Raw genomic sequence first — 13,448 nt, 5'->3', positions numbered from 1 at the left:
ATTAATCCTGGGTCAAATCTGCAAGAGAAAAGGATGTTCATAGCTATAAGGGAACAGGATACTTTGACAGATGGTTCCAAAGACATCTGCTAATAAAGAAGAAATAATAAAAATATGGAATATTGGTTACATTTCAAATTTAATAAAATGGTGTGTTCAACTGCATGCAGAACCTGCTGTCTTTTTATCCCAAATACATTGCAATCTGCCTCTTCTCTCAGTTTACTGCTATCCTGTCTCCATTCCCGTGCTGACTCCTTAACCCCATTTTCTATGCTTGCATTCTGTCAGGCTTATGTGTCCAATAATTCCAACTTAGCTCCTTAGACTGCTATTTACAGTTTACATTATTAACATACTGTTTAGTTTGACTTGTATCAGGCAGGAGATTCAGCTACTGAAGTTTTGGAAACAGTTTCTTGGATAAGTAAGTTTAACTCCATCAAAATCCATAGTTTGAACTGCTTTGTACTAACTGAAGGTTATTCACTGGATTTATGAATTGTTTTCCAGGAAAACTAAATGTTTAATTTTCTATAAGAAAACTAAGACTGCACAGATTGAAACATGCTTGACATTTTTCTAAGTGAGATACGTTTGAAACTAAATTGAATATTAAAATAAAATTTCACTGTAAAAAATGAAAAATATGACATTTGAAGAAGTGATGGCTAAAACTGGTTTTAGTGATGCTGTGACTGATCTGGTGGAGGCACTTAAATCCAATTCTTTTGTGTAGTAAATAGAAAAACTCAAGAAGACTATCATGGGAACCTTGTATAGACTTTCACTTGTTTAACTCTTTTTAGGAAGTCTTTCTCCCAATTATAAGTTACAGATCATAAGCTTCTCCACTGTATATTAGCTAATGGTGTAATGTAAACCAATGACACTGTGTTGATTTGCATATATAAATATATTAAATGCTCTTTCAAGCCGGGTCTCCAAACTGCAAAAAGTCATAGAAAAAAATATCAGTATAACAAGCTGAAGTCCCAGACAAATAGAGGCAGGTACTACTGGTGGAGCAAGGGATGAATACTTTGGAAGATTGATATAGTTCAGAAACTTGAAGAGAAAGACAGTACAATACAGAGAGCAGGATGATCAACAAAAATATATTTCTACATTTGTATCAAAGAAAGTTGGTGAAAGAGGAAAAAACTGACAGCAAGGTCATGTGAGATGGCAGTTATTAATGACAGCTTAAACTTTGGGCAACTGTATGGTTCAGAGCATCAAATGAAAGGCCAAAATATCATGATAGAGAAAAAGCAAAGTTTGAATATAACTTGATTCTCTGTGTAGGAAGTATTTGGAAGGCTGACAAAGTCAAGAATGACACTTCCAAGAAAAAGCTTTCTTATCTCTTAGAGTGTATTCAGATAAAGCAAGACAGAAATTATCAGGGTAACAAGTAATTTATTTATGCACCTAACTTACTTATAAAATGTTTCATGCTTCAGAAAATCATTCATAAACTTTACATGGTATCTGGAGGGAAGTCCTAAAAGACAGTGACAAACTCTATTTAGGTATTACAGTTTAGGAGTTACAGAACTATTAATGACTTTCAATAATTTATCTGTGGGCCGGTTTGGCCAAATTTAGAGATATATCCTCTGAGAGAAGGCAGGTCACCACCCCTCCCCCACCAGGTTCGGGAAAAATAAATTTTCCTCGAAGGAAAGTGAAGGAGATAAAAACTATTTATTTAACAAACACACAGGAAAAGGATAATAATGCTAAATGCTTAAATCTTTCCCTGTGGGGGAAAAACCTGGGAAAGTGTTAGAGTCCTCCCTTTGGCATCCTCAGAGCTGGGACTTGGCCCAGGGCCAGGCCCTCTGCGCTTGGTGGAAAGTTCTCCCGATGTGTTCTGATGTTGAAGCAGTCCAACAGAAAAGGGAGAAAATCCGAAATGCGAGGGAAGGAAAAAAGTTCAACTCTCAGTCTCTCTTCGGAGAAAAAGAAACTGAACAACTCGCCAAAAGCTGACTGGAAAACAGCAAGCCGGGTTCTTCCTCCCTCCCCCTGCAGCAGCTGGAAAAAAAAGTCGCTATCTCTGTATGACCTTGAACAAGCTGCAAACTGCTTTGAAAAAGTTTTGCTCAGTTTTTCCTTTCCCCTCTCAGGCTCAGTTTAAAGGCATAGAAAGGCACAAAAATTAATTTCTGGGCATAGGGCAGCAATATGGGATACACATCATAAAGTCACCCCAAGACAATCTGAAATTACATCTTTTATTTTCAGTTTTATATGAAAATGTGTTGATTGTCTTTGCCAGAAATACCAGTAGGACTCAATTGTCTTTCTAATGAAACTACTGCATTATCATGCCATAGTTGCAATAGATCCAGACAAAATACAAATTTTACTTTGTTGTAACTTATATACAAATATGTATAAACAGAAAAATGTTTAAGAGCCTCCAACTATTCAGTGATGATAATTTTCTTCTTATGCCAAATAATTTTTGTAATACATCACCTGGTTAGGAGAAATAACTTGGAAATGGATATTAAGCTGCCTTGCTATTCCTTACTGAACCAAAAAATCAGAAATTTCTGTCACCAAAGCCATCGTATACCACAGTGTGTGTGTGCAGCACTTACTCACATGTACTCTGCTTTCACAAGTCCTTGGTGTACCAGCAGAGGCTCTGTCTGCCTGATATCCTGAGCTGGGCCCAAGGCCTTTCTGCTCACCCACTATTCCAATTTAAAGTTTGCTAGCAGATGATAGATGTGCAGCCCCACACACATCAGGACTGGGGGATATACAGACACTTGCCAGATAGCACGTGGATTTCCACCTGGTTATCTTCTGCTATTATCAGTGCAAGATGTACACACTTTATTTTCCCTCCTGGTTTTGGTACTAGTGGTGTTTATTTAGTGACTGTGTTTTTCAGGTGTCCATTTGCAATTTTTGAATTTCTCAACGGAGACCATACACGATTACTTAGAAGTTAGGAGTGGATCCACAGAAACTAGCACTGTTATTGGGAGACTAAGTGGCCCCCAGCTACCAGCCTCTCTGTTCAGCACAACTCATGAAACCAGCTTATACTTTCACAGTGATTACTCACAGAACAAACAAGGATTTCATATTGTATATCAAGGTGAGATTTGGACATTCTTATGAGAGAACTAGGTGGCTATTAAAGATATTATGGAGTTTTGGGGATTCCTAAAAATAAATATGAAAGACTTTATGTGTTTCAGTCCGAAGCTTTAAACACTGAGATAAAACAGAAGAATGAAGAAAGTTAAGCTGAAAAAAGCAAATTAATTGCATATTTTCTTTAAAATCAGGTCAAATGTCAACAAACAGATAATTGCCAATATCTGAAGTTGATTGGCATATTAATTTACATTGCATGCCTTTACAAAGGAAGCATCTCTATTCTATGTTTGAAAGCATGCTAGAATTTTAATTTTGTGTAATGGGTTCTGGAAAGGATAGATCTAAATATTGTTTTGTATTACTGGATCAATGTAGGCTTGTGCAATTTAATGCCAACCCAAAAATCTCAAAATCCCTTTTATTTCCTAGTTCACCATTTCCCTGAAGGTTCTTGTTCTTTTGTACCCAAGTAGGTCATGCTGACCTGGTGAAGATCACGAGATCATAGTTCTATTTATAGAATTGCATATTCATTTAAAAGGGATTAGACCACCACTGTTCATGAAAAAAAGGTCAAATGTGTATTTTAAACTAGACACATTTTCATTATATGAATAACACCTAAGAGTGATTTAAAGAGTTTTTTCTTTAGAGCAGTCTCCTATTACTCTTTTAATAGTAACAAATCCAAATTGATTTGAACTCTTTGTAACATTCTGAAAGTGAGCCACTGTAAAAAGAATTAGCTTTTAAAGAAAAAGTCAATTTGTGGCTTAAACTGCTAAGGACAGTAAAAACGTAAGAGTATATACTCTTAATAGTAACAGTAATAATTTTTGAGATGCTGTCATTTGTCAAAATGCTGGAAAGTTCTTTTCTGTGTTTTAACCACATAAGACAGAACTGATTCTTTCAAGCATACACAACATGATATTCTTACACTGCAGACTGTGCACAGCTTATTTGTTCTCACATCAGTAATGAGAAGACAATGCTTCAAATCTTCGTGGAAAAAATCACCAAGATGTGTGAGAAAGGCTTGTTTTCAACTCTTGTTCACTAGAAAGTCTTTGATATTCTAATTCATTATAGAGCCTTTTAATTTTTCTGGGAAAAAACAAATAAAAGTATAGACATGTTTATTTCTCATTTTCCTTAAACATAAGGATGTAAAACCTGACAACTCCTATTGGATCAGAAAAGCACTTCATCTAGCTCACTATCTTCGAACAGCAAAAGGAAATGTTATTTAGCAGCACAGAAGCGTAGCTGGTTTCACTGTACTTCTCCAGGTGTAGGATCAATGATTTGGTCATCACCATCATGGAACTTTAGTTCCCAACATATGGGCTAGCCATGACTTTTAATTTTATTCTAATTAAAAGCTCTTATTTTTGAGATAATAAGAATTTGTATTTTACTAATTTTTCCACCGTTATTATTTCAGCATATCAGCTACAAAGCTGTCCTGATCCTCGACCATTTCGTAATGGTTTTGTTATTGGACATGACTTTACTGTAGGACAAACTATTTCATTTGAGTGTTTTCCTGGCTACACGTTAATTGGAAATTCAGCTCTGACTTGTCTTCATGGCATCAGCCGCAATTGGAATCATCCTCTCCCCAGATGTGAAGGTATGTTCCAGGTGACCTATAAACCCTTCATTATTTGAAAGTCTTTCTAAGACTGTTAACTGAAGTAATTTCAGCTTTTTGATTTTTAGAGGCCTGTATTTTTACAGTGTGGTCTTTGCAAAGGAAGTATTCAATTTTGCACATTAAAATTTTAGCAGAGAAGCTGAAATGCTTTGTAATATGAAATCTCTAAAAAGTTATCTGAGAAAATAAGTTTGCTTTTGGTAGGTTAGGCTTAAAGTCTGGATTGTGGAGACCCATGCTGCTTTTAATCTGGGTGAGGCAATGCAGTAAAAGCTCTGGGCTGAATTAGGAAAAAAGGCTTCAAAAATTGAATTTACAAATTATGGCCACTTGTGTTCTGTCTTGTCAGTTAGAAAGAAGTGGTAAAGGTGGTCTAGAGTGAAATTATCCTCCAGCCAGTGCTCTGTGAAATCATTTGTACATATGTATTTTCTGAATTGGATTTTTTTTTAATTACTTTTTTTTTTTAATTTTACATTTTTTTTTCACTCGTGCTTGAAACAAATAAGAAGGTTCAAGGAACTGTGACTTGCACACAGCTTAAATTTGCAGGAGACAGAATGACTGTGTCTGCTGATTCTGTAGAAGTGTTTATCTCATCCCTAGCTATGCTGAAAGAAACCTGTTTCTAAGCAGCAGGCCAAAGAAGGTTAGTCCTCCAGTTAATGGCCTCACTTCCCTCTATATTAAATGGTAAAACTCATCATGGAGAATGCGATCCTCAATACTGAGTATGCAGGAGAGAAATGCCTAAATAAAAACCCCTAGCAACAACACCCCACCCCAAAAAAACTGCTAAACCAAAAGCAACCACACAAACAGAAAATAAAAAGATTCTCTATTTTCTGGATTTCTGTATATTTTGCACCATATACCCAGATTTAGGTACTTAAATGAGAAGCTTCATTATTCAAAATTCCTGCTGGAGTCAGTGAGCCTTAGGAATTTCTGGGGGATGTGGTAGCTAAATGAAGACCTAACTGATACTGAATTCAAAAGGGGAAGCCTTATCATATAAAAGGGAGATGGCACTTACACTGTCTTTTTTTTTTTGAAAGAGGAGGAAGTTAATTAATTATAATTAAGTTTCAACACCCATTTTCTGGGTTGTATGGAATAGTAATAGCAGTTCATACCTTCACTGCTAAACACTCAGCTTTTCCTATTAGTTAGTTCGAGCTTTATTTTCTGTGCCTCACAATCAAAACAGTTTATTGAATGGAGTGATTCTGTTTCTTTGAAATACCTTAATGGAACCAAGAATTTAATTAGTAAATTCTAAAATGTACAAAGCATGTTGGTGTTCTGAGTGTCAATTTTTAAGAAGTTTTTGAACAATGGCTGAATGTTCTTTGTTTCTGCTTAATTTGATATGAAAAATTAAGATAAAAAAAATTCCACCAACTTGATAATAGACATTTAAGATGTGTGTTTGATGCATGATTACAGACTGTCAACACTACTCAGCTCCTAGACAAATTTCTTAAAATACATGGGGTTTTGTGCAGATACTTACTATGGTATTTTTAGTAAAGGGTTTGTGACATTTTTATATGCTACAGATCGTTTTGAGGTTTTTTTTTTTTTTTTCTTTACTGTTGTGGGAGAAGTATAATGACCTATCTTCTAGTTATACTTGGTTTGATTTGAGATAAAGGATTGGTATTCAAAAGCATTGAAGTGAATCTGGCTTTTTTGTATGTGCCTAGTCCTAGAAATACATGGCATGTCTTAAATTTGTATTTGCTTTAATGTCTTTATTGTAAGACAAGATATACCAAGGCTTGTTTAATTCCTCAGACTTCTTGAAGCAGACAATCTGAATTAAATATGAATAAACTTGCTTTCTGTTTAAACAGTTTTGTTCTCTTCTTGCATCCCCATGCACCTAATATTCCTTTCACCTGTGCTCAGAATCATCTAACACTCTCTGACCCTTCCTAACTCATCTCCCTTGCTTTAATCTGTTTGGATTCTGTTCCCTCTCCTTTTTCAAGAAATCTTGTTGCCTGACAGTCATCAGACCATGTCTTCACTCCCTTAAGACCTGGCTGCAAAACCATTTCTGTCTGTTCTGCTCAAACCCCCTTGAGACTTTAAGGCTAAAAGCTGAAGATAAGCAGTGCCCAGGCTGTTGAGTCTGAATGGTTTATGTGTGACTATGGAGGTCTCCTTACCCTACAGTTCAGCACCAAAGTCTATAAACATAAACCATAACACATGCTTTAGTGAAATACAAACAGTGCATAATTCCTGCATGTTAAACGTGTTTCCAACAACCTGCTCCGGTGAGAGATTTTAAAATATATTTTAGAAAATCTGTGTTGCCATACCATGCATGTTTTGTGGTGAAGTGGGCAAAATAAGTGTATGCAAAATAAAGCAAATTATACAGTTTTAAGATTCACTCACTTTTCTAGAGCTAGGCTCTGGAAACCAGGTGGTGGTATAACCAGGTGGTGTCATATTCAACATACATCTGAAATCTCTATGGAAAATATAATCTAATTTGGACTAATAGTTTTCCAGAAATACATAGTTACGAAAGTCCGGAATCTGTATGGTCACTCCTGCACTGTATGATGTCTAAAATTAGTACTCTTCAACATGAATTATTGAGAGAACTCTTACTTTATCTACCAGAATCTATATCCATAAATGCAAAATTACTATTCATACTGTAGGACACAATGTTTTCATTTTGAAGTTTCCCTCTAATCTTCACCCACCTCTCAACGTTGCATGTGCCTTCTCTCGTGTTAGTTTTGGTTGGCTATCTTCTTGTGACAATACATGAAAAGAATTAGTGTGATGTGTTGCTAATTTGTAGCTGGAATTTACATAAAGCCCTAACAAAGTAATTTTCAGTTGCACAGGGAATTTCACCACCAGTTCTGGTAGTATTTATGACATCAGAATTATGATTTTTTCTTTTATATTTGAGCAATACTGTCAAAATAGACTTCTGACTCTGCACAAAGCTGAATAAAATCTGTTTTCTTTACACAGCAATGGTCATATGCAATGAAGTTATAGTGTACCTAATGTGTTTCAAAGTAGGGCTTTTATATGGTTTGAGTAGAATGCAAAAAGCATCTATTCTCTTTTTTAAAAAGTGTCTTTTTTATAGCTCTGTGTGGAGGAAACATAACTGCAATGAACGGCACCATATACTCTCCAGGATACCCTGATGAGTACCCAAACTTTCAAGACTGCTTCTGGCTTGTAAGAGTACCACCTGGGAATGGAATCTACATCAATTTCACAGTTCTTCAAACAGAGCCAATATATGATTTCATAACTGTCTGGTAAGAAAACACTTTTGGCATTTATTTAATCTTCATGTGACACTCTGCAACCAAATATGAATTTAAAAGAATATTTTTGTGATTTTCCCCTTGAAACTAGTGCTCTCTCTAGGAAAAATGACCATGTTACACCAGTCTATGTTTTCCAATGGACCATTCTCTTTAGATAGCACTGGACAAGAATTCAAAAACAATGATAGTGTTCCTCAGTTTGTCAACAAAGAAAAGCATATAGAGGTATGCTATAATAGCTCACCAACAATCAAGAGAAATAATACTTAGAAAAGGAGTGATAATAAGTTTCAGATGTGTGTATTAGTGTTTTAGAGAAGGAGTACTTGAAACTAAAGTAGGGCAACACTTCATTCATTTCTTCCAAGTTGGCTTCTTTTACTCCTAAGAGTACATAAAATGAGAGGGTCTGTTTGTATTTGGCTATGACAGAAAGAATTGAGCTATCAGTAACTGTAAACAAATTATATTCTCTATGTACTTGAATCCATGGCTGTCAAGGCTCTGCATGATGACCCTCAGCAGCAGCCTATCACATTAGTCCCTCCAACACATATCTGAAGACATTTAATGGCTTTAGTCCTCATTTTTACGTGTCAAAATTGTATTATATATATGATGGCTATTTAATTATGCAGCTTATACCACTTCTAGGATACTATTTGTTTACAGAGCAGATCAAAAAAACTATAGAAATTTCCAATGGAAAAAACCCAACATTTTATTCACAATTAAAATGCTTCTTCAAAGCATACAATTTCCCTGTTAAAACAGAGGGGAGAGGGTCAATGTGCCATAATTTGGACCAAAAAAAGTGAGGTTAAAAATGCTGACATTAAAGCATATCTAAAAGTAACTTAAAATAAGCTTTGCAAATAAAATGTGGATTTATTAATGTCCACATGCAGTTTTCAAGGGGAATATTGTGTATTCACTAGACTGTAAGCATTTTGGTTTTATTTTTGCTAAGACAATTTCCATTCTTGTCTTTTCAAATTATTCTATTAATTAATTCTAACAACACTATCTCTTAATTTTCCTAGGAATTACCAATATCGAAAGACTGGGGGACATGAACAGTTTTAGTTTCATTTCTTTTCTGATAGCCACATTTGAAAGTATAGGTAGACAAATGTGATCAGACATTTTGGCAAGTAGATGAAGTAAAATCACAAATTCAATAGTTTTGAGTTAACTGCAATTTTTATTTGAAAATAAGAATGTGACTTTCAAAAGGTGGTTGAATTAGTATCCAGTCCACGTACAGGATATGAAAAGGTCTTCAGCCCTTGATGTCTGTTTTATCTTACTTTAGTTGTCTCATGCCTTATAGAACAATCTAGAGAAAATTTACTGCATTCACTTAAAATTTGAAGAAATTATATTAATTTTTGGACCAAAAAAAAACCCATTCTGTTTGTTTTTCTTAGGGATGGACCCGACCAAACTTCCCCTCAAATTGGACAATTTAGTGGCAACACTGCATTAGAATCAGTCTATAGCACGTCCAATCAGATTCTGATCAAGTTTCACAGTGACTTTACTACCAGTGGCTTCTTTGTACTTAGTTATCATGGTAAGTGTGACAAATTAAACTTTTCCACTGTTTATGCTGGTCACTGGAGGAAGACAAGGCATAAAAAAATGAGTTGGTTTTTCTAAGAGTTGCTATTATTAATATGATTGACCACTACTATGGTAATGCAAATATATGGAAGACTAACATAAATGATGAAAATAAGTTATTTTCTTGACAAGATATTAAATTTACTATTAGTCAAACAAAAAGACTGCACTATGATGAGACATGAACAAAGAAGGCAGCATCAAGACCCTAAAGTTCAAGGTGCACATACTTTTACTTTTTACAGTGTTTCTAAAATTCCTTTGAAACCTAAATGTTTTTGGAGGACACTGAATTTCTTTTACACATTTGGATACTTTGAAGAAAGTTTTGTTTTTGCAGAGACACCAATGATAGTCAACTATACCTATGATAAAATGTTTACTATACTATGTAGTTCAATGATAGTGAGCTACATAGTGTAGTTAACATTAATCTGCCCTTGAATTAAATACTGACTGAATGAAAATGTGTATGAATTAATGCACTGAATTCTACCTCTTTTTGTAGTCATCCAGACCCTCTGTGGCAAAGTGTCTTTTACCCTGCTATAATTAAAAGGAGACAGATTGAGAAGTAAGGGTGAGTTTAGGTGCTTTGTGAATGCCGATTGGATTGAATACTCTAGGAAACGTGAACAGACACAGCCTGTTTTCTGGATCCTTGTCAAATCTTGTGACTAGAAGACTTTCTTTTTGACTTACTAAAGACCATGGTGAATACAGATAGACAGAATTAATGGTATTAGAGGAACTTTAATCTAAGCAAAACAAAACAAAACAAATCCATAAAGCCTATAATGAAAAAAATCCACCAGCAATTGAATTTGGAGTAGAGACTCCAGCAGGGCTAGGTTGAGAGGGATCAGAATTTCCATTCCAGATCTTGGCATCTAAATTGCATGTATCAACTTGCAAAGGACAAAATGACATTTTTTATTCATTAATGAATTGATAGGTATTGATATCTATTAGTATATCAGTATATGACCAAAAATATGTTAAAATCCTCATAGAATCATAGAATTGTTCAGGTTGGAAAAGACATTCTATGTCCAGTTCAAGTCCAACAGTAAACCCAACACTGCCAATTCTATCAGTAAACCAGAATGATAAATAACACATTACATGTCTTGTAAATACCTCCAGGGATGGTAATTCCACCACCTCCCTGAGCAGCCTGTTTCAATGCTTGACAACCCTTTTGGTTAATACATTTTTATTATTATCCCGTCTAAATCTTATGTGAAGCAACTTCAGGCTATTTCTTGTGGTCTAATAATTTGCTAGTATTAAAGTGTCTCTAAAGATCTCCTTTTACTTGTTTTTTTTGTTGTGGAAATTGTCATACCACAGTTGTGGGCCCTAATGTACAAAAAAGATGCAAACTGAGTAGCACAAAGATTATTTATAAAGAAACTTAAAATGATTTTTGGTCTAATGTTGTCAAGATAAATAAATCTCTGAGTATCTTGGAGTCTATGATCCTTCATATCAGCTGCACAAAAATTATAGTAATAAAGACAAGGCAGTCAATGAGTCAAAAAAAGGCGAGGAGTCAAATTTATTTAAAACAAATAATGTTAGGATTAAAATTAATGATACTCCTGTTACCCAAAAATGAGAGACATTTGAGATTAATTATATGACTTGTTTATTAAATCAAATTTTAATTATGTTCATGATTTTTATTGTTATTTTTCTTAAGATGCAAACAGCACAGCTGTTTCATATTTAATTGGTGTGTTTTGTTTTAAATTGCTTTATTCTAAGGCTTTCTGACTCACTGATTTAAGTAGATCTTCATTATATGATTGACAAAATAGGAGTGTAATAGGAAGATATCAAATGAGGGTGACTCATCTGTAGTAACAAAAGGTAGTAGTAGTAACAATAGGTCTTATTTAAGGTATAAATTTTGTGATTGTTAGAAGTTTGACCAGTTAGAGTACTAAAGTATCTAATTACAGGAAGCAACCAAGAATGTGTATTATTGAAGCTGAACTGTCATCTGCCATAAGTAGTTGATGTTTCTGTGCTAAAGAGAAATGCTATAAAACACTGCTATATGAAAATGTAATACTAATGAAAACAAAGCATACTTTATCCTGAATGTACACTTTATAACAGGAGAGACTCGACTGTAGGTGTGAATATATCAATGTGCTTTCTTTCCCCAGATTTCTGTCCTAATTGTATTAAGATTAAATGGTGTTTTGTCCAAACGTGGGCCCATTTTCACTGGATCTCTGGGGGAAAAAAAAATCAATCTATGTAGCTTCTGCATACTCTTCCTACTTGTCTATTTATTTATTTCATCTAATTATTTTGCCTGACTGTTGCATCATGTGCTAAATCTCAGAAAATTATTTCATGTGAAGCTTCAAATGAGAACTTCGAAAGCAGGATTCTTCTCTGACCCTATCTGCAGGTGATGTGTGCTCCACAACTGTTTATTTACTGGGAAATTTCACATTCAAGATGCTTCTGTCCATAAGTTATGCTGCCTCTGGGTAGAATCTTTGAGATTCCAAAACTTGTATTTGTTACAAGGTTTCAAAAGTGGAAGAGTTCAACAGTAAAATTGTATTTTCAAAAAAAAAAACAAAAAAACAAACAAAACAATGATTGAAAAATACAAAAATATTTGCTTTTTAACTGGGATCACTTAAGTAAGAAAATTGGCAACCACTTCTAAGCTTCTTATTCCAGAAGAGGGTTTCACCACTAAAACTAAATAACTGAAAATGAAGACACAACTTCCAATGTTTTCATTTCCTTTCTTTTGATTCTTTTGAAAGTTTCAAAATAAATTAATGGAGTTTTTATTTTATCCTGCTAAGGTGGATATTAAATCAGTTATTGCATGGCTATGACAACTACGTTTGAGAATGTCAACTGTGCTTTGTTCCTGTTTATAGCCTATCAGCTCCGTGTCTGCCAGCCTCCAGCAAATATACCAAATGCCGAAATTGTAGCTGAGGATGATGAATTCGAAATAGGTAATATAAAGAAAAAAAAAAAAGGCAAAATTTGTTCATAAAGTAAACTTGCTGTGCACAGGATGCTTTTCAGAATGGAAATAGTACTTGTAATACTTCAGATTTTTATTTGATAATACATTTTTTAAGAAATCATTCCTCTTCCCTATGCATCCTGAATTCCATCTATGTTTCAGAGATTACATATAAATAATACAGTAACTCTTTGAAATTGACTTAATTTTAAAATACACTTTTCATACTGTTTAATATTAAACATTGTTTTACACTGAAACGAACAAACAAAACCCATAAGAAAACATGTAGACAATGTTGTATTCTATACCAGAATTAAGGTTCTGTGACCTAAAGAGTAAAATCAAATTTGTAAAAGTTAAAAGGATCAGAGAAGGGGGTGACATTCTGACTTTCTGAGACATGTCAATAATGTTACTATATTTCAAAGAAATATTATTTATATGATCTTATTTCAGATGTCTGGTTTTGCTCATGTGATGTCAAAGAAAAATAGGGGGTTTTTAGTATATACCAATATAAGATTAGTTATATAGGTCACAAAGAGAATTTTTTTTTTCCTTTTTTTCTCTGTAGTACGGACCAAAGAGAGGTGCTGGAACATGCCAATTTTTATTGGTACATAAAACTATACGAAGTACTGGTTTCTTAATTAAAAAATGACAATTCCTTATTCTCAGAGTGCCAAATTTAGATATC

At 34.3% G+C, this 13,448-nt stretch overlaps 1 protein-coding gene across 6 annotated transcripts in view; it reads left to right on the top strand.

Annotated features, from left to right (window-relative positions):
- The window catches only part of CSMD3 (CUB and Sushi multiple domains 3), a 612,506-nt gene that overhangs the window by 514,912 nt on the left and 84,146 nt on the right, over positions 1-13,448 (top strand). For all 6 annotated transcript variants that reach the window (XM_048286482.1, XM_048286481.1, XM_048286480.1 and 3 more), the window contains 5 exons: positions 2,915-3,124; positions 4,577-4,765; positions 7,920-8,097; positions 9,540-9,685; positions 12,654-12,734. In XM_048286482.1, the coding sequence (XP_048142439.1) occupies positions 2,915-3,124; positions 4,577-4,765; positions 7,920-8,097; positions 9,540-9,685; positions 12,654-12,734 (804 nt within the window). The remainder of the gene's footprint in view (positions 1-2,914; positions 3,125-4,576; positions 4,766-7,919; positions 8,098-9,539; positions 9,686-12,653; positions 12,735-13,448) is intronic.

This window comes from Corvus hawaiiensis, chromosome 26 (genome assembly GCF_020740725.1).
Source record: "Corvus hawaiiensis isolate bCorHaw1 chromosome 26, bCorHaw1.pri.cur, whole genome shotgun sequence".
Taxonomy (NCBI): Eukaryota; Metazoa; Chordata; class Aves; order Passeriformes; family Corvidae; genus Corvus; species Corvus hawaiiensis.
This window is presented reverse-complemented; position numbering and strand designations above follow the sequence as displayed.